Source organism: Meleagris gallopavo, chromosome 1, assembly GCF_000146605.3.
Source record: "Meleagris gallopavo isolate NT-WF06-2002-E0010 breed Aviagen turkey brand Nicholas breeding stock chromosome 1, Turkey_5.1, whole genome shotgun sequence".
NCBI lineage: Eukaryota > Metazoa > Chordata > Aves > Galliformes > Phasianidae > Meleagris > Meleagris gallopavo.
Genome location: NC_015011.2, coordinates 68099876 through 68122845, shown reverse-complemented (window position 1 = coordinate 68122845; position 22970 = coordinate 68099876). Strand labels below are relative to the sequence as shown.

General features: G+C 35.9%; 1 protein-coding gene across 6 annotated transcripts in view; it reads right to left on the bottom strand.

Moving 5' to 3' along the window:
- The window catches only part of PPARA (peroxisome proliferator activated receptor alpha), a 40623-nt gene that overhangs the window by 7459 nt on the left and 10194 nt on the right, over positions 1 to 22970 (bottom strand). For 5 of the 6 annotated variants that reach the window (XM_019617023.2, XM_031555375.1, XM_010716016.3 and 2 more), the window contains 5 exons: positions 10303 to 10547; positions 8298 to 8458; positions 6779 to 6917; positions 3900 to 4102; positions 1211 to 1658 (listed from right to left, as the gene is read on the bottom strand). In XM_019617023.2, the coding sequence (XP_019472568.1) occupies positions 1211 to 1658; positions 3900 to 4102; positions 6779 to 6917; positions 8298 to 8458; positions 10303 to 10510 (1159 nt within the window). In that variant the 5' untranslated portion in view covers positions 10511 to 10547. Of the gene's footprint in view, positions 1 to 1210; positions 1659 to 3899; positions 4103 to 6778; positions 6918 to 8297; positions 8459 to 10302; positions 10548 to 14302; positions 14470 to 22970 lie in introns of those variants that run through there. The other variant, XM_010716020.3, reaches the window with a different exon arrangement.

The window sequence follows — 22970 nt, the reverse complement described above, 5'->3', positions numbered from 1 at the left end:
AAACCAAAAACCAAAAAACAACAAAACCCACCCCTTTCACTCACAAAACTACAAGAAGCATTCAGCCTAGGAATCCAGTTCTCTAATCTGCATGTCACGATAAAATAATTCAAACAGTAAGTACAAGAGTTAAAAAACACATGGTTATTTCTAAGGACTTCTTCAAGTTTGGGAGCTCTAATCAAGATACAAAATATCTGGCTTTCACCCTTGATTCCCATACATATTGCTATAGCATAAGTTATTGACAGGGTGTAGAGAAGTACCTATTAAGGGTGTTTCACACTTTCCAGCACTGGATCCCACTTGCAGCTACTTACAATCCTATACTTGAACTCTCTGGGTAAAACTTATCTGTGAGAAGTATGAGGTCACAAGCTAAATTTGTTTCTTGCAATCTTCAGCTATTTTCAAGGAGAAGAAGAGAGAAAAACACCATTTTGCCTGAAGAGAACACTCTTGACTTTTGAAAACTCAAAATATCAATATGGTGTGCAAAAGTAACTCAAGATTTGGTGGGAACTTACTGTCTGAACTCGCACTTGAAGCATTTGAAAGTCTACAGACTTTCTCTTCTTGTAATTGTTGAGGATGCCATTAACAGTGAAATGCCTTATGAGTTTGGCAGGATATAAAAAAAGCAGGCAACCATGCCATTGGAATTGTCTTGATCTTCTTATTTTCTTTTTTCAAAACGCCTATGAATAGTTTTGAATTTAACCTTAAGTATGTATGTCCTTTCAGGAGGAAAGAATGGATAACGTTTGTGTTCCTCCTCTCATAAACAATGAGCATAAAAAAAAAACAAAGCCACATTCCCAGGTACTATGAAATTATTTTTTAAAGCGTCATAAACTAGTTTTTGGAATTAGCTGATCAAGTCGGGTTTTGAAAATAAGTTGCAATTTTAAAATCAGAAAATAGGATGTGCATCGATAGCACTGTGCATTTGTGCAGAATTCATTACATGATCCAATCAGCAAGTCAAAAGTGAGCAAAACTATACCCCTTTGTTTCCAATTTCATTACAAACTGCTTTTCTGTCCATTTTGTAAATGCAAATACTGCTTCCTTAAACATAAAAAAATAATAATCCCCAAACATCAAACAAAAACACACCAACACTCTTTACATTTCCCCTTAAAAATACAGAGTAATTAGACCCCTCTCTAATTTTTACTGCCTTGAAGAATAAATACGTAGCACTTACCTCCACAGCAAATGATGGCAGCGACAAAAAGTGATATATCACTATCATCCAGTTCCAGTGCATTGAATTTCATTGCAAAATCAAATTTTGGCTCCATTATATCACAGAATGGCTTTCTCAGACTTTTCAGGAACTCTCGGGTTATAAAACCATTTCCATAGGCTACCAGCATCCCATCTTTGTTCATTACAGATGCTAACATGGCAAAGATGGCTTCATAAACTCCGTATTTCAACAGCGTCACTTGATCATTCAAGTCAAGATTGGAGAAGCCAGGGATAGATTTGGCAAATTCAGTAAGTTCTGTGACAGTCTCTACAGATGTACACTGGCAGCAGTGGAAGATTCGAACTTCGGCTTCCTTATTCTGAATTCCATTGGCAACCAATTTTGCTACCAGCGTCTTCTCTGCCATGCACAAGGTATCCATATCATGTATAACAAAGGGCTACAGAGAAAACAGTATTAATTCATCAATAAAATAAAAGCTATTAATCATTGCTTTGCTAGAGAAATTGAATTTGGGCGAAGCTTTTAATTTTCATAATAATCTGTTTTTAAACTATCAATAAACCTTGAGTTCTTTTTCTGCATACAGAGAAACCATGTATTTCAGAACTATGAACTGCATTGTTTACAAGCAAATCTGCTCTTCAAACAAGGCAAAAAACAAAAGGTAAATAGGTATGACGTATCTTCAATCTACTTTTACACAGAATCATAGAATCCTTAGAGTTGGAAGGGACCTCTGAAGGCCATCCAGTCCAACAAGTCACAAGAATGTGACCTGTTTATTACTCTTATGTTCACTTTCAGATTTTCGTAACTATGTCACAGCTGTTCTTCCATAGAAATTGTGCTCAACTTGCCAGCTACAGTAAGTCTAAATAATCTCTAACACCAAATCCCATTAGAATGTCAGACAACACTAAACTTCAGGCTTGATCACACTCTTTTCTGTAAATAAAACCCTCTTCATTTAGAAAATATATGCATTACAATCTGATGAGGTATTGCCAAGTTATTAGAAGCCAAATATAAAAATGACACCTTGTCATCATGAAAAATACTGGTTTATTCTGCAGTGAGTGACAGTAGTGTCAAGAATTAGGATCTCCTGAAATCAAACATTAATACATAGTTCAGAAATAGGTAGATTATTAATTACCGACGACAAGCCTCTCTTTCTCCTTTATTTTATTTTATTTTATTTATTTATTTTAGGTTAAAAGAAAAGCAAAATATATTTTCCTGGAAAGATGATAAGGTTGAAAAAAAACCTCTCCTCTTTCCTGTATATTGAAGAATGAGGAAATAACCTGTTTCTACCATACTGGTTCTGATTCCTCATTGTTTTTTCACTCGTGAATTCACTGATACACATGCAAGCCACTAGCTTCTGATAATCAGACAGCTCTAATCTGAGAGCAATTACATCAACTTCATTGCATGAATACAAACACAAAAATTAAGACTTAGTTATCTAGGATCCCTACACTTAAAATCCATATTGCAACTCTGGCACGATAACAAGCTTAAAGATGACTTTATGGAGATATCTACTTGGTAAGGTATTAAAGCATAGTATTTACTTTAGGCTTATGTCAGCTTGTATCCTTCAAAACATTTACACCCATGCTTAATTTTTAAGCATCTCATCAATCCAGTGTAAAACACTGGCATTATTCATATGTTTCTCTTTTAATGTGCTTGTATGCTTGGCTAAACTAGACTATAATACACTAAATTCCATAATTTGGAAGACAGCTTGCTTACAATTTTCATAACAAACAATTTATTTTTTTTTTTTACTGGAATTAACTTTTTTTTATTTTACTGCTGATTTTATCTTCTATATCATATATACAAGATACCTCTTCATTGTCAGACATTGGCTTCCTTGCCATATTTAATCACTTCTAGGAAAATTCCACTCATTGTCAAAACATCAGGGCTCTCAGTAAAATCTCAGATAGCAGTTGTGCAACTGCTAGGTAACTATTTCACAATATCTACTAATTAGTAATGAACAAAATACTGTAAGTTAAAATTCATAGAGAACATTCATTACTTTTCTCAAGACCTTGGATAAATTTCCTGGAAGAAAATTAAACTGTTTAGCATACATGTCCCCACAACCTTGCCTCTCCCTTTCAAACTAACCACATAGTTATGACTAGGAAGGTTGCATGAGGAAATGTATAGTACTGTTAAAAAAGAATGAGAAATGTGAGTTCCTTCTCTTCCTACCATTAATACTGTTGGGATTACAACAACAGAAACTCAGAGCTGCTGTCCTAAAAGATAACAGTATTTAATCTGGTATCTGTGGCAGAAAAGCATTTGAAATTCCCTTGTTCCCCAATCCCCTTTCATAACAGGATATTAAATTTGAACCATTTTCCCCACCAATATCACAAGGTGTTCACATTCAGATACCCATTTTGTTTTCTGATTAAGAACTGATTTTTGTTCCCTTACATAGCTACTATAATTTAGTGGTTCCTAAAGCTATTACTCTCATAGTGCCTAAAAGTACTTATATTTAGTATAGGGATTTATTTTTGTATATCTCATCTGTATGAGCATGTTACTCATTTTCTAAAAGATATGCTTAAGAATTTAACAAATTATTATATCACCTTATGTCCTTCTAGCTTTACTTTAAAGTTACATTAAAATTACTTACCGGATTGTTGTTAGTTTTCCCTGCGAGGATGACTCTGGCTTTAACCTTGTTCATATTGAAGTTTTTCAGGTAAGCATCATGAATTCTTTTGGCAAGTGATTTAAGATCTGCCATTTCTGAATCTTCTAGATAATTTTCACCCGTTAGAATTTCTGCTTTCAACTTGGCCTTCTCAGACCTTGGCATTCGTCCAAAACGTATTGCTGATAGAAGGAAAAAATTGTTAAAAAAAAGTTAAAAAAAGTTAAAAAAAGTTAAAAAAAAGTTTAAAAAAAGTTTAAAAAAGTTTAAAAAAAGTTTAAAAAAAGTTTAAAAAAGTTTAAAAAAAGTTTAAAAAAAGTTTAAAAAAAGTTAAAAAAAGTTAAAAAAAGTTAAAAAAAAGTTAAAAAAAGTTAAAAAAAGTTAAAAAAAAACTGTGCCTTTTCCCATTGCTGAATAGACAGCAAGATTTTCCATTCAGAACAACCAAGCTAGTGAAATAGTCCTTTCCAGCACAGATGATGACTGAGACCAATACTGACTGATGAAGCTCATCTAGTCAGTATACTAAACTGAAGGTAATTAGACATTTTAGAACACAAACTGGTATCTGCAATGATGTAGAAAGCACGCCTTTTTCCTTCTACACCACCTAAATAGTTGTTCTCTCCTTGTTGTGTCTTACAGCTCCTAAAGTGAGAGACTCAAAGTCTACCACGGGAATTCTAAAAAAATTCAGTGATGAAAGTCATGTCAGGAGCTTGGCAGAGAGCACAAGTGCTGGCTGGAAAGCTGCCTGGGGAATTACTCTGCAGGGAGATGGGACCAAATTCCAGTGCCGATTCTGGACCTGCTAGGGCTTCAGCTATTTATACACTGGATGTTTGCTCAGTTCAACATATACATACTGTCTAGTGAGAATAGAAGAGATCAGAGACCCATACTTACGCTCAAAGGTCACAGAATCACAGAATTGTAGGGGTTGGAAGGGACCTCTAGAGATCATCGAGACCAACCCCCCTGCCAAAGCAGGTTCCCTACACCAGGTCGCACAGGTAGGCGTCCAGGCGAGACTTGAATATCTCCAGAGAAGGAGACTCCACAACCCAAGATCAGAGAGAATGACAGTAGAGTTTGAGTATCCAATCTAGTTGCTAGGACATTCTTTTGAGGGGCAGGAGATGTGAGTTTGAAATCTCAATGGGGATAGGAGTTTCCTGTTTCTTGGACCACTGTTCTTGCCACTTAACGACAGAATAAAAAGCATATTTTACATACCTCTTCAATTTCATCTAAAACCAAAAGGAACTCCATTTTACAAGGGACCCTGCCCTCTGATAGTGGTGAAGTTTTGAAAGTTCAGCTGGTCACTCTTGCCTCATTTCAGCAGTGGGAGGAAAGAACCTGACTGCTTTGACTGAGTAACTCCAAGCCTGTGTAGAATTAGCCCTTAAACATGCCAAGGAATTTTCTCATGATATAAGGTGATTTGGGGCATGATCTACAGTGTAGTTTTGGACTTCAGTGGAAGGTCTGCTCTGAATCTGGCCATGAGTCTATCAGAAAAGTGGAAGAATCTCTCTCCTAAACTGAAATTTATACTGTAAAGATCATGGCTGTAAATCTAATTAAGATTTATTTCCTGAGAAGCATGGCCTGCAAGTTAGAAGTCTTTTCCTTCCTTTCTTCCTTTTTGGCCCCCCATATGTTTACCATAGTAAAACTTCTGCATCCTTCAGCTGGAACACATGTACCCACAGGGAAATCATTTCAACTGAGGACTAACCCTGCTAGTCAGCACAGCTCTCTACTCAGTTCCTGCTCTTGAGATGTTACTTTGTTAGCTGGCACGTTCTTCCCAAGTCACACAGAGACTATACACCCACTCCCAGTGCATTTTAGTATCAGTCATGGTTCCTCACAAAGGAGCCAGACTTCCCCAGAACCAGAAAGTTAACATTCTCAGTGTCACTTCCTAGGGCTCTAGACTACACAGCAATAGGCAGCTTCTTCAACCAGGTTGCCACCCCAGCTATCTTGATGGCATTGTTTCCTCAGAAAGTTTGTCTTCCAACCCACAGCTTTTCACCTAGCCCAGCAACTTACTCTCAGATCACACCTGCTCCCAAGTTCAGCCTTGAGATTTACGTAGGGAAAGCAAACTGCTGTCATTTGGACACCTAAAATATGCTTTCTTGTGGCTTGGCCTCTCCCTCTCCTCTTTACCAAAGTTGCTTAGCAAGCTACATACTGTACATAAAACTGCCTTGTGGGGTTGAAATTGGCCTGTAAGCTGCAGGCTTACAAGCCCTATATTCAGTCATTAACACAAAAAATAACATAATTTTTTTAACTGTATATCTAAATGCTCTAAATTTTTACCATTCCATTTAGCAAGCAATCTATCAGATACCTGCTCCACGGTCAGTACACACAGTCAGCAACCTCTCCCCCCCCTTTCCAAACCATCTGTCCAAGAGCTATTGCACAGTAACTTACAAAATATTAGAGCCTGGTCTTCTACAGATTTCTATCCTATGTCTTTCTCTCTCCCAAAATAGTTCTCCTTCTGCTCCTCTGCAAATCTGACCACAATTCTTCCAGTACTGGAGCTTGTTTCAATGTTACCAAAGTTCTGGTGTAACAAACTAAATTCACCATTTCATGGAAAAACAGAAAATCCACACAACCATGTAAAGTTCTTAAGTGTATGTTTGGCAGGTGTTTATCAGTTACTTCAACTAACCATGATGGAAATTGGCCCTCTCTGCCACAATTTATACTGAAAAAATTATGAAGTTCAAACTCATGTAAAGAAGTATATAAGTTTTCCAAGTGCTTGCTTCCAAAAGCAGATCCTGGGTAGAAACAAGCAAATTATTAAGGGCACTCTTACCTACCATTATGTGACATTCCAACTGAAAGGCACTTTTGAAAACGACAGTATTGGCACTTATTACGATTTTTTTTCTGAATTTTGCAATTGCGATCACATTTATCATAGATGAGTTTTAATCGGATTGTTCTCCTAAAAAAACCCTGTAAGAAGTTTGAAAAAAACAACATGTAATGTTAAAGAGCTGTTGACTACTAAACTTTAATCATGTACGTAATTTTTTACTGTTTATTGCTATCACTAGCAAAACAATGTGAAAAGCATAACCTGTAGAAAGGTATGAATTCCCCACTCTCTGCAGTGAGGTGGTGTGTATGAAGGCGTGTACAGAATGGAAACAGGAAAGGAGGGATAGTTTTCATCCCTCTTCCCCGTGAGAGGGCTGAGAACCTTGAGTATCAGAGTAAATCTGCTATTAAGGATTATGTAAAACAGTCATACCTTCCTTTTGCATATATTTTCTCAGTGCCTGACAGAAACAACCTTCATCATTCACACGTGTAAGTCACACAAACAGAATCAACACATTTCTATTCAGCAAATGTGAGGGGTATTACAGTGCAGCACAGTGTGGAGAAAGAGCCAAGAACACAAAATAGGCATTATAGAAAAGCCTGTAACTCATCAGATCTTACCACGATGTCTTGATATTGCAGTGTAACACCAGACTCATACTAAGAAGTAATTAATGGGTTAGCAAAGCTTTTTAAAGTCATTGCAACATTTTGCTTCACGTGACATAGTAACAGATATCATTTAGGCTGTGGAGATTTCTGACCACAGGTGATTATGAACTTGCTCTCCTTGTCCTCAATGCTAGTAGAGTTTCTAGTATTATCCCATAAGATTTATACTTGAAATATCACCTTCTGACATGGAGCAGCAGAGAAAACTGTAAACACACAAAATTATTTCTCTCGCCTTACATTTTAATATAGAGAAAAAAAAAAAAAAAAAAAAGCAAAACTAAAACATCAGAAAAAAAGAATCTTAGAATTCTTGGGCCACACAATTCCCCAAAATCATACATTAATGATAACAGTAATTTGCCTCAGATATGTGCACTACAAGAGGTACAGTACTAAGTGATTCAAGCTGAACAGGATGGTGATGAAGAATTTGGGATTTAGTAGTGTTACAGTGGAAATGTAACAAACTCACATGCTTCTCACAGCTGTGCTCCCAACACAAATAAAACACTAGTGGAGCAGGTAGGCTTTGATTTTAAGTCATGGTTTAGTGCTCTAAATTGTTTAACTAACTAACTAGTTCCACAACAGCGGCATTCAAATTTTCATTGTGAATTGCCTCTGCTTGATGAAGGTCTGGAATTGAGTTAAGGTATCTAGTTACAGTATCTGAACAAATTATTTCTCAAAGAAGATCTCAGATATATTTATTAAATAATTTTAATGGCTAAAATTATACTAATTAAACATTTACGAAACAAATGTTTATCTTTAGATAACCCTGTAAATAAAGCGACATGATTTAGGCTCTTAAAAAGAAAATTATGACTGTACCTTACAACCTTCACAAGCATGTACTCCGTAATGGTAGCCTGAGGCTTTATCCCCACAAATTCTACATTCAATGTTTAATGCTCCACTGGGTGATTCATCTATGCTACCTGGAGCTGTGGCAAAATTAATGGATGAAGGACTGGATGCTGGTGAAAGGGTGTCTAAAAGAAAAAGGAACACTTCATAATTACTATGCTAAACCCACAACAACAACACAAAAAAAGAGCTTATTTTAAAAAAGTAATTGTGAGTCAGTAGTGAATAATCATAGCCATTAAGTGAATTTGGCAATAAGTGTTTGAAAAATAATTCCTATTTATTTTACCAGCAAAAACACAAACAGAATACAGGGCATACTTTGCTAGTTTCAATGAGAAATACAATGTCAGTTGACAAAAAGCCTTACTGAAGTAACTCTAACAGCAAGAACTAGAAGGCAGACAATGATCCTTCAAGATTCACCAAGAGTACTCCACACAAAATGAGAGAAAACCAAGCTTTTTGGACTTCCCTGCATCCCATTTTTAACTTTGAATTTTTCTATTTTTTGTCTGTTGGGTGTGAATATAAAATTGTTTAATTTCCCAAACTTAAAGTAACTAAAAAGTACTCAAATAATATTTCACTCAAATGGAGGAAATTCTCTTAACTGTAAAAATGTGCATATAAGTGTCTTCACTAATAATGTAAATATGAAACCAAGAAACAACATTCAACACATATCTCCTACTCAAGACAAACAGTGCAAACTATGACAGGAGGGGAAAAAAAATCCAACCCAAACAATAAAATAGACTTCCTCTCATGGCTTCAATTTTGTGTTACAATAACCATCCAATCTGTCAATCGCTCTTTCCAGAAACGTTATTAAGAGCTCATCTTGCTTTTATGTTTCCATCTCTTGTGCTATAATGTTTAGAATGAGATCTATTACTATAGTAAGACAAGGGACATATTCCTAGCTCAAGCTGAATTTGTCCAGCATTTGAAGATACACTTACAAATCCCACTGACTCATTACTCATAGTTTTAAATTAACTTAACTGAGACCTAAAAAGCAGTTATACACATTCATTTTCTAAATAAAACATTTACTTAAAGCAAAAACATACTCCTTCACATCACTGAAAACAGACATTAAAAAGAACGTAAATGTACTTCTGAGATATCCAAGCAATAAAAGCCTTGATCAAATATTTTTACCTTTTGAATATAATGGGAAAATAATCTTTGGAATGTCATAAAATGAAATAAACTCTCAATTTTATTACTAGATGAACACGTTACAGAACCAACACCTTTCAGTTTTAACTATTTCAATTAATATTTTCACCCTGTTTGAGGAAAATATTTTCTGAGGCCAGAATTTCTTTTATCTTCATCTTAGAACTTGTACCACAAGACTTCAGCAAATTAATGGGTGTGTTATTTTAACAGAAAGATTAAGAAACACTTATGAATGTAGGTCAGCAAGTATGACACTGGAAAAAACACTGGCACAGAACTCAGACTGCACTGCCAGCATTGCCAAGCCCACAGGCAGAGTCATCAACAACAGCCTAAAACACAGGATTTTTTTAACATATAATTTTCATTTCTTTCTACTTGTGTAATGGAATTTGAGCCTTAAAAGTTCATGTTTTCCAACTTCTCTAACAGAAAAACTAGGATCTTTTGCCATGAACACTAAATACTGAAAATAAGAAGGCGACACTAGAAACTGATCCAAATTATCATAGGACTTGCATGCATACACAAATAATTGAAAAACAAGCAAACAAACAACTTCATGTCTCAGAAGAGCTGTATGATAACTTAAAAACCAGCAGCTTTATGTTACAATCTAGTAAATTAATTCTATCCTTAAGTTTATTAAGGCAAAGCTATAATCAGCTCATATGTTTTTAGTGTCATTTACTCATAAACAATAATTATTACATTAAAATGGCTTTCATTTCTATCACTTTGTATTTATAAAAGAAAGTTTTATGGTAACCTCTCTTACCTGTTATAACTGATCCATCAGATCCTGGACCATTTCCCAGTGATTGGAACTCTGTTAAACTTAAAGCTCCAGAGCTATCGTCACCTAGAGACTGAGAAATGTCTTGTATGTTCTCCATATCTTGTAGAAACTCTCCAGATAAAGGACTACCTATATCATCCTCCTCTAGGGGAGTAAGTGGATAGAGATGGTTTTCAGTGTCCACCATTTTGGTCAAGTAGAGCAGTCACTTAAACTCCTTTATGCTGGGGAGGGAAAAATGTTAAAAAAAATAAAATAAAAAAATCAGCACTTACAAATTCAGAATTAATATATATATATACATTTATATTTGATTCAGTTACACACAGTACACTGGATAAATAAGTTCTGATCTGATAATGAGATACTATACAGCATTCTTTCTCCAGAAGACTTATGCAAAGCGAATCTCTGACAGGTTAGGAAGAAAAAGTCCACAAAATATTTCAGTACAAAGAAAATATATGACAAGATCAATTTGTAGATGTTGTTTTCTCTCCTTTGCTGTTGAATGTTATGAATTGTTTCTACAGTGGGTATTATGCACTTCCCACCAAACTTCACTGAAAAATAACAAGTATCAATATGTGTATGTAATACATTAGAGTACTCTTTTCTCACCTCATCTAACAGGTTTAGATATGTTGATTGAGTTTGATTCTCATCTCTTAAATTTGTTTGATAGTTCTCATGACACTGCAGAAAACAAAGTACTGCCATATGCAATGCATCATTACAGAGGCTGGCAAAACTAATAGTTTCTGGCTTACTTAATTCAATGAACTTACATCTTCAGCAAGAATGTTCCAGCATATGCAATCCAACATACTTATAATTCCTAGAGTTTGCTTTATTTCCCACAATGAAATAAGTTCTCAAAGTTGCCTTCCAAACTCACTAACAGTGTCATCAACTTTGAGTAACAGCACAGAATTCTAAGAAGATTAACTACTTATTTCACAAATATCAATTATTCTTCTATTGCCTTGTCAGGTGACTATTAATTCTGCAATGTATTTATTAATTAAATGCTGCTTCTTCTGCCAAGATACACTTCTTCTAGAAGAAACTCATTTTTAGACTGAGCAGCTAATACTTGTCTACACATACAAATACGTACTGATGCGTTCAGTGAGTTTGTGCTGGCTTTCAGAGAAGCTTTGGCTGTTCCCACGGTTCCCACTCAGTGTTGACTTTTACAAAGAGCCATATTTTTGCTGCCATTTATCATAGAACATGAAGCCACCAAAAACTGGTATATGGGGATAGGCAAATACTCCTTTTCCAATTAAAGCGCTAGCTTATGATAAAAGCAAGCAACCAACCAGCCAACCATATATAAATAAAAAACAACCCAACTTTCCTTGATGCTATTTAAAGTTTCAGATAGAACTGGTTTGGTTTCAGTGACATTGAACACTTTATTTTAAGCAATCAATCCATGTATCTGATAATCTGTAAATGACAGGTTCATCTTATGTGCGTAGGGTATTTATTCAGGACAAAAACCCATGATTTTTTTGGCTATATAATTGACCAAAAGATTACAGTTATGAGGGATACAAATAGCTGACTATTGCTTTACATACTAAAGAAGAAAGACAGCCATCACTTGTATTTGGTTGTATAAAAAGATCCTGAAATTTTAGACGAGCAAGATTCCTACAATCAAGCCTTTTCTCCCCAGACTGATGGCAAAAGTCTGCCTTCAACTATATTTGTGTAACTTTACAAGGCACTATTATCAGGTGGGGCCAAAATGATCTACTCTGTGGAAGAGTAAGAGTTATGCTTTCTACAACCTGTTACGTACACACAGTTTTTAAGTGATTTATTTTTCAAGCGCACTTAGCAGTGTGCACTCCTACCTTATGCTATCTCATGGAAAACCAATGGTGCATATGTATTGTTTCTATGGTGTTTTCCAATGTATTCATTACATGATATTATGGAAAACAAAAACAAACAACAACAAATCTGCATCACATAAGGCTTTCCATCTCACAATTCACATCCTTCTTAGCATTGACTGGCCAATCAATGTTATTTTAAATATATACAGTAGACTTCTCAGAACTTCCCCCTGATTTTCAGGGTATCCTCATTTTTAAAAGTAATACCCAGTGTCTATAGTAGTACAGCCTGTATACCATTACTCATTACTCAGTTATCCAATTTGACATATTAATTACTCATTAGAACATCATATTAGACTGCCAGCAATGTAATAGAATATTTATCAGCAAGGCAGGGATTTTTATGTGTATCTCAACCTCAAGAGAATCCAAGTAGCAATGGTTGTGATGTCCAGTAATTTTAGAACAGAACAGAACATTACAATGGAAAATAATGAGACTAACTCATACCATACCAACTACCGAACTGTACTTGCTGTCAACTACATTCAGCACAGAACTTTCATAATTTGAAATTATTTGGTAAAGACAATTCCTAATGCCACTTTTGAAGCTCAACAGATGCCCTGTCTCCAAGAATTGCTTTTATTTCTCTAGTAAAATGTACTGGGAGATATTATACTCCAGTTGAGAAATTAGGAATCACTCTTACGTATTTTACTTGCAAAAAATAAAAGCTAAATTACTACCCCTTTGCTTTTCATTGTGAGGGAAAGGAGTAAAGAAATCTTGATGAACGCAATTTTTATAAAGGGAGAATAACAGTGTCTGCTCTCTGGCAATTCAAAGGGGACTACCTAATTTATCTCCCCAGGGAGCCATCAACAGAAAGGGAAGAGAAGCCTGCCAGAGAATTTGATCAGCACTGTTCTGTTGGTGTGCTCAGTCTAGCACAGACACATTACCTTCCTCTGCAGACATCACACATATACTCTGCCAAAGCATTGCTGGGGAAGATTCAGGAAGCACAAGGCTTTGCATAGCTCAGCATTGCTTGCAGCTCCTCACTGAATCACAACCATCTCTGCTTATTAGTCTATCACAAGTATTTTTAAAAGATTAAGTGAATACTGAAGTTCAATTTTCAATAACATCGACATTAAACACTTGATAGCTGAACTCTGAACATGGCAACAACTCTTTCATCACTACAATCAGTTTTGCCCAAATTGCATCATACTTATCCACTTTCACAGTAAATATTTAAAATTCACTAGCCTGTTTAGCTGGATTTGTATAACAAACTAAACAGCTGGTAAAGTATAAATAAAGTACTTTTGTTTTTAACTGTTAAATGACATACCCTTCTGTACTTTCAAATATTATTTGTAAATTACTGCTGTTTAATCATTACTGCTTATGTCAATGGTTAACTAGCTACCTTAGCAAGCGCAGCTATTACATAACCACTGCTGAAGACTGCCAAAACACACATTTTTAAATCCTTTTTTTTCAGAAGCACCTATACAAAACCTTAATTCAAATCATTTAGTCCGCATGCAATAAACCCCTTGCTTTTTGTATTCTGTGTATCTTGTGCATGTTCACACATGCACATGCTTTCATTGGCAGGTTTCACTTAATATGCAGGGATACTGTTCACATGAAAATAAAGTCTCTAAAATATAGAAAGTAATGAGTATGAAGTTTATATAAAAGATATTCTCAATGAGTATTTTGCTTTGTAAGTAAAGCTATACATGTTACAAGAGCAGATGGTGGTGGTAGCTGCAGAGTCTACACACACATTTGTATGAGCCAACATTTCTTCTTAAGACTTCAGAAAATCCTATGCCACAGAGACATTGGCAGTGTTTTCTCAGCTCCCTAACAACATCTTAGTATCTATTCCCACGCCCACATACAAACACACACACAAAGTGAACTGAAAACAAGATGATATGACATAGAAAAATGAGAACAATTTCATGCAATTATGGCTTTGAAGATACATAGGTTTTACTAGTACTTTCTCACAGTCTGGTATCTCTGAAGTGTGCCTGTTTTATGAAGACAACCCCCTTTCCCACCACCACATTGCAAGTACCCTCTGAGTAACTTACCAAAAACTTGAGGCAGATTTTAAAGAAATCAGTCAGATTACCAAAGAAAAATGCCTACTCATGCAGCAATCCTTTTTTTTTTTTTTGCTTCATTTTTGGAAAGGGACGGCGGGACCCTAAAGCCCTCATCATTCCACATTTAATACCTGCACATTACGGGCAATCCCTGTAAGAAGACAGATCTTTGAGTTGCAAAGGTCTCTGAGAAAAAGTAACAAAGTCTGGATTTACTGCATAAACAAATTGATCGTGTAAAGGGCTTGCTTGCAAATATCAAGGTTAAAGTTGAAACAATCATTACCTTTAGGTTGCTTTGAGAACGTTGTAGCTGAACATGAAACATTTAGAACTAGGGGGTGCAGCAGACAAATGCTTTTAGAAAGCTCAGGTAAATAGGAAGAGCCTGAGTGAATAAATAAACTGCAGGTTATTTCCTATATTCTGCTTAAACACATAAAAATCATCCACTGGAAATAAAGTTGGGCACCTAGAATACAAAGTCTAATCTCCTACTGGGGAAGAAACACAAGCTTTCTCCTTTATCCTCTGATAGCTTTATTTGTGATCTTTCACCTCAGCAGTATTTTGTATATTCCAAAGCATTAAAAACCTAAATCAAAGAGAATTTACAATGACTGAGACGAAAATTTTTGCTGTGCTACATCTTCATCAAGACTGCCAGCTGGATGCATGCACATACACACAAACTGAAAAACTGTGGGTTTTTTTTTCCCCTTTTCACAGTTGTACTCCAAGATACCTTGTACAACTTGAAAGTATCCTTCCCTTTGAAACAAATCAAAAGTCATATACTCTAATTTTCAAAAGTTACACAGAACTTGAAAAGTTGAGCTATTAAAAATTACAGAATTAAGAAGTTTATGCAACCTCCACTTTTTTAGGCACTATGACAGAACGTTAATGTATACTGCACAGTATTCTTTCCCTGGACTGTTCCCCTTATAACTGGGCAGTGCATTAAGCAAAAGTGGAATCAAAACTTGCAGGACAGCCCAGTCTGTATTCCACAGCAGGAAAAAAGCTGTGCATTTTCTGTTTGCTCAAACGGGAAGATTATTCTTTACCTAAGAAAACTGGGAGAAGAGAGGGAGAAAATAAAATTCTCCTTCCCAGAACAAGAAGTACTCACAGAAATGGAGGAACACTAGAGTTTCTTAAAGGAAGGACACATGCCAGAGTCCACTGGCTTACAGAAAGCCAAGGAGCATGATGAAATGGTGAGTTTTAACTTTCCTTCCCTGAAGACGCTTCTCTAATTGCATTAGGAGATGAAGAGATAACATACTTCTAATCTCACACTGAATGTATTGTCAGAACTCTGACACACTGCAAGATGGGAATATTGGTTTGTTTTTATATTACTGAGCCAAACCCCAATAGAACTTACTGAGCCAGGAGGCAATATTTCTTGGGTCCCAGGCTTTTCTGTCCTATCGGATTTTAAAAGACACAATCCAGAAAGAGAGAAGAAAGGCAAGATTTTCATACTGAAAATCACCAGTGCTTTTCCAAACATAAATCATTGGTCAGCACCATAAGGAAGCACTTGTAAAGACAGAATTAAAACATGAATTAACATGCTGTACAAGTAAATCAAGAGTAAGAAGATGCACATGAGCAATGCTGACTAATGACAGGTCAGGTGTGAACAGTATAACATGCACAACAGACTGTACATTGCACTAAACAGAAGTACTCTTCAACTAGAGGTACTGTGTCAGATTGCCAGGGGAATACACATTCCTTCTGCATTGAAGCACCAAATATTAGCCCACCACAACTGGAAGAAAATTACTGAGAAGGCCAACATGGCTTATTTAGGCAAAGTGATAGGATTTTAAAATCAAGTGACATAAGCAGAACAGATATTTTCCAGCTATTTGGAAAAGTACAACAGTGTTCCTTAAGTGCATAACATACAAAATCACAGTTCAAAATTTAGCATTTGCATCAATATCATAATCTATGAAGACCAAATAGCCTCAAATACACAATAGAAATGATTGCTCAGTTATGAAAATTCAGACAGATCCTACATACATGGAGAAAAAAAGTGGATAATCAGCAATGGAAAACAAAAAACAAAAAAACTGAGACAGACTGAAAAAATGCAAAGGCACTATGCAACTACTCTGCATTTACTGAGCCAGTCTCAATCCTGCTGGCACATGCCTGCAGCCTTTTCCCAAGACGTAGTGGCAGAAGGAGAAGCTACTTCACGGGTCCTAGCTCTCTGAAGTGGAGTTTCATTGCCTAGATTATTATATTGAAGAAATATAAATTTCTCTGAACAGGGCCACTCATTCTCTTCTAAATACAACATACTTGCTTTAAAACTATTCAGATGCTTTCTATATCTTCATCCTTATATACTGATAATTTCCTTTGATATTTTTAATTATGTAACACATTCACTACACATGTATAAGTAGTTATAAAAGTTGTTTTGTCAAGGGCGCTTTTCAACTTGCAAGAGAACAGCAGCAACACTGCACAGGAGGTAAGTGTTCCAAATGGAATACCCTCTAACTTTGACACAAATGAAGCAATTACTGACGGAGAAGAAAAATTATAAAAGCAGAAATCAATTTGCAGTGGACAGACATAAGAGGGGTATTCACCTCACTTAATGACAAGCATCTCATGCACACATCCGAACTGAGCAAAACTCAATGAATTTTCCAGAGTGTGATTGATTGGTCTTTGAGGCCAACATTTCCAGAGCTCTTCCACCAGATCATTTCCCTGTTCCAGTTTACTGCAAAGTCTTACAAATATGAGTGCTGGCTCAAACATGGAGCAGAAATAAGCACTTGTGGAGAGGGAAGTGTGCTGCACAGTCAACAGACATAGGTGTATGTGCAGACCAAATCCTCTCTGAAGAATCCAGTAATTGTACCAATAGCCTAGACTGCTAAGTCAAGTCCTTGCATTGCCTGAAGAAAAGCAGCCCTTCCACTCAAGTGGCTGTGGAGAGCAGAAAACCCCTTATAGCTCACACAGCCTCTGTATTAAAAATCATCTATTGATATGGCCACAGAAGCTTCCTATCAGCAGGGGAACTTGCACATATCCCCGTTATCTACTGCTCTTCCAACAGTAAAACTCTCATAGAAATCGACTAAATGGAAGGTACAGGCATTTACTCTCAGCTGAAACAACACACTCCACCCTCATCACCCCTCCTCCTGTTCAAAAAACACAAAACAACAAAAAACGGTGTTAAGATTTCCAGTTCTGGAAACTATGAGAGGTATAATCTAGCTCAAAGAAAGAATAAAATATCAAATGGCTTTCTAATAGGAAATCTGAAATTCAACAACTCTCCCCCCAAATTAGGGGGGAGGGAACTCAGTTGAGAACACTCTGAATTTACCTGCATGACATTTACACTGACTTTATACTACACCTGAAAATATATTTCATCTGAGTTCTGTATTTGATCCACAACATTAGACTAGTCAACCTCTAGCAGACAGATCTGGACTTATGATATGAAGAAATACCACAGTTTTAAATTATCAATATGATGGGATCCAAAGCCTGTCTTTAAATCAGCCACTGCAAACCGCTTGAACAACAGGAGCCAGATTTGACTTCGTCAGCAATGGGACATAAAGGTTTTGCAATCTTACCTTCAGGCTCCAGAGACAAGACTTACAGGTCTATTGCCTCAAGTCTACATTTATCTGAAGTCATGCTTGCTTTCTTCCACATAAATAGACATCAGATGTAACAAATATGACAGTACTCAAACTTGCATCTGGATCTTTCTGATAAAAGAAGAATTCTGTTTTACTTAGCTCATTTCTGTAAAGAATGGAGATTGTATTGTTGCTTGAATTGATATGAAGCCCAAATAGTTTCAAGTCTGCATGCATGTATGGAATAACAATAGGACAATCAGAGAGTTTTTCTTTTTTCTTTTTTTTCCTCTCTAGGTGTAAAGTTTTAATTCAGCTGTTTCTGTATTTGGAACAGAAAGATCAGAGCTATTTTCACCCTAACGAGCTCTGAACACAAACTTTTGTCGGAAATCACTACATGTCAAAGTAAAACATTTAAATCTCTCTTTCAAATCTGTGTCTACTGAATCCTTTAAAACTTCAATAGTCAGGAATGCAGCATTAGTCAACAAACTACGGAATGTTCTATCAAGTTTTTTTTTTGTAATCAAGACTGTTATCCTTCACTTTTGTTTTCTTTAAGTAGCTATTTTTTTTTTAAATCTGCAATACAACCCAGCCAATACAACCATTTTCTCTAGAAAATACCCAACTCTAAAACAAGCATCACCAAAGTCTTAACTGGAAAATCTGGGGGAAAAGTCTTTACTATTGCTTTGATTTCTGTTATTGAAATCCCTAGAAATCCTGAAAAAATAGCAATTTGTGATTATTTTTCCCCCCTACTCCAGCTATCCAGTTTATGATTCCACTTTAATACCAAATAATGACCTCTGACACATGGTTGATGATTGCTTAGTTTTAGATGAGGGCTGCCCCAAAAGTAATGTCTCCTAATTTATTCTGTTGATCTACAGTGTCAGAAGTGGATATTGGTCGTACAACAGTAGAGGCAATATTCCTTACTGACAATATTCTATTACATTTTGTTGCTGTGCAACAGTTGGTTCCAAAGTTCCATTCTTTAGAAAAACCCCTCCCCTCCCCCCCGTCATGAAGACAGGCAGAGATAGCTGGGGCTGTTCAGACTGGAGAAAAGATCTCCAGGGAGATCTAACAGCTGCCTTTTGGTATCTAAAGAGAGTGCTATAAGAGGATAGACTCTTTAGCAGGGTCTATTGTGATAGGACAAGCAAATCAGTTTCAAACTGATTTAGATTGGATATAAGGAATTTATTCATTTATTTATTTTGTTTGCTTTTAAGATAAGGGTAATGGAGCACTGGAACACATTGCCCAGAGATATGGTGAAGAGACCTTCAAGGTCATGCTGGATGGGGCTCTGATCTAGTTGTAGATGTCCCTGCTCATTGCAGAGGAGTTTGACTATCTCATGTTTTAAAGCTCCCTTTGAGCTCAAATGATTCCACAATTCTACCATTCTATGACAGATGGAAGTAGAGGGGCAGTGTTGACAAAATGGTGCTTGACATGGAATGCTTATGAAGCAGAGGTGTGTCAGTGAATTCCACCATGAAAAAAAAAAAAAAGTACCACTGACATTCATTGGTGCTTGCCAAACATCTACTGACACCAAACCATGAATGTTAACACAGTGAGGCAGAGGGTGGTGTGTTTCAGCAGTGGTGACAGTGATCTGAAAGACAAGCCACATTTCAGGCAGCCATGCGCAGCTGTCACACCACAAAACGAAGAGCTCGTGTTCATCACTGGCAGAAATGTATAGCTAGTGGTAGCAAATGTGTTGAAAAACAGTATTTTGGAGAAGAGAATTTGCTCTGTCGAACAGTGTTATTGAGCTTTTTGTAGCTGTTGTAGTTTCCATGGAAATAAATAGGAGGTACTACTTTCAGGGCAACCTACGCAGAATAGGCACATAATAACTAGCATTTCAAAAACAAACAAACAACACCTACCGAGACAACAGTATGTGGGAAGATTATTCAGTTTACCATGTTAGTTATCAACATATATAAAGCAAATATTCAGATTGGAGTTACTAATATCCAGTATTTTGAGGCATAAATATGGACATAAATTAACTTTTTTTTAACAAGATACTCAAAAGGACAACAAGAATTTGCAGCAGTACACACAACACACAACACAGCACAACTCAGTAATCTCTGTGCTATAGTGTAGTTGGTGTACCAGTGCACTCTGATACGTGCTCTCTTTCAAGTTCAAATACAGTTCCCCATGTACTTCTAACAGCCCACCACAGTTGCTAATAAAAACTCCACTTCGCTGTTATATATACTTCTGTGCTTGCAACACACTTTTTTTCTTTTCCTCTCTCCACATAATCTCTAGATTTACTCTTTATTCAATGCTGTGTCAATGTCCATATCTCTTCAGGTCACTGTTACATTACACACATACCATTCCATACTCGAGCGAGATTCAAATGATTACATGTTAATCATAGCAGCCATAGCAATTTGCTGTTCAAACTTTTACAGATTCTAAATCACCTATGACAGCACCATGAAGGTAATGCAGCTCAAACAATTTAGTGCGCAAATATGCTTTTTGTTTTTGCCAAACACTTGTATCTGAAGACCACAACCAAAGATATTAGGTACTGTTTAAGATGCCATTTTCTATGCATGTACATTAAAATCTAGGATTTGATTTATGACTGATACTTGAACCAATGCAAGGTCACATTCAGACAAACATGACATTTTGTATTTGCTATTTGATCCAAGAACAAGGTCACATTCACTCAGATGTGTTCTCTGACTACCTGCTGTATTTTTATTATCACATTAATCAACTCAAAGCTCTCTGATTTTCCCCATCTGTCCCAAAACTCCTTATCTATCTTTGTGATACTAACAAGTTAATTACCTAAGCCAATAGTTTGAATCAATTCAGAGTTAAAGTCACCTTATGTATACTATGTCCAGAATTAAAATAACTTGAACAAAGCAAACAAACAACAAAAAAAGATTGTTATTTATGAACTACATGCATATATTAGATGTCCTAAACTATTTTCTATGCTCTTTTCTAATTTATATATATATATATATATATAAAACCTATATATTAAACCTATATATATAGGTTTAACGTTCAAGTCAAGGTCTGTTTCTATGCATACAGCATTTACAAACAGCCTACACATCTGTCCTAACTTGCTCCTCACTGGAAACCAGATCGTTGAGACTAAATTGAAATGTTGCAATTGTTTCCTTGCACGTGTGAGTAATGCATCTTAGATTACGCAAAGTGATTCTCAACGACATTCTAACCATGCTCTGACATTCTACAGTAACGTCGTTTGTTGAAGGATAAAGATATAAAAGAGCAAGAGGCAAATACAAATTGCATTTTAACATGGTGACTAAATGATTATCTTCAATATAATCAATTTTTAAGTAAATAAAATGTAAGCCTCTTGCTAAGTCTCCTGCAGAGCACATTTTTACTACATGCGGTAAAAATAAACTTCAGAAGCTTAAAAATTAAAGACATCTGTGCAAATAAAATTGTCAATTGAAATTATAATCTAATACACACAGAGGCTGTGCTAGGCAAGTTTCTTGTTGTTTTCCATTACACTTACTGATGATACTGCAATATAAACATTTATAATTCAGAAATTTTACTTGTTCATGTACTTGATTAAAAAAAAAATAAAACAAAAAACAACACACGGTTGTCCTATTCAGAAAGACGTAACTTTTCCTGCTAACAAATGAGATGCTTTAGACAGAAAATATTTATAAGAAGAAATTAAAATCAATTGTCATTAATTTATGGAATCAACTGAATACTTTGATGATTCAGTGAGAAGCAATTTCTAAACCTTCAATAATATTACAACAGTCTTTAGGGTTCACGTATATGTACAGATGTCTTAAAATGCATTTCTACAGAGTAGAGTGTAAGAATTAATTTCATCTTCACAGAGCCTTACATGTGCTGTATATGTTGGTATGTGTTGTTAATAATACCTTATTGGCAGGACTGGTAATAACGTACTCCTAGGACTAAGAATTCTCACTGTGTTGTAAATAGAAATATCTGCCTTCAGTTTAAATTTCAAGTAAATTGAAGGCTGAGAAACTGTTTTGTGATATGACTTCGTCTTCATTTTGTGGTATGACTTCATCTTTGCTGATTATTCAAGACAGCAAAGAAATGTTCCTATAACAAAAATACTTCAGCTGAATATAACCTAATATCAGGCTTGATACTCTGCAACACAGTCTAAAATATTTTAAGGATACCAAGTAGTTTTGAGTTACCTGCTAACGAGATTTCTGAAGTTTTACATAACTTCATGAGTTCAAGCAATGAGATAAAATCTTGGCAGTATTAAGTTGTGACAGTATAAAAATGCAGAAGGTAACATTCATGTTGATATATATATTTTTTACTGTCAGTAGCACCGAAACACTGGAAAAAGGGCAACTGTTGTAAGAAATAAAAAGCTTAGATCTCTACTGATTATCTTTCAAAGTCATAATATTTTCATACCATTGTCACCCTACATCATCCTATCGTGTCTTCCTATCTTCCTTTTCTCACCATACTTCCAGCTACCTCTCCCCACACATCTCTGAACTACTGACTGGACAAACAGTGTACATATGCTGCAGTTGGCTCAGGGCTGCATGTTGCAACTGGCTCACCACTGCTCCTGTGCCAACTGGCAATTGACAGGCCAAACAGTACAGATAATTTTCAAATTCATATTGCATCATTTCCTCAGGGGGGTCAATAACACGTTTTCCTTTCTTCTTTCCAGCTTCCAACTTCTATAGAAGTTCTACTACTTCAAAGCCTTTGCAACCACCAGTCATTTGTCAAATTGCAGGTTTGAAAACTTGCAGGTTCAAAGCCATTGGAAGAAGAAGGCAAACTCTAATGCATATTTCTGAATTTCTGAAGTAACTAGACTAAAAGATACGATAAAATAATCCTAAAGATGGTTATTAACATAGCAATTTTGAAGCATAGTTCTTCTGATACTTTACTCCCCTTAA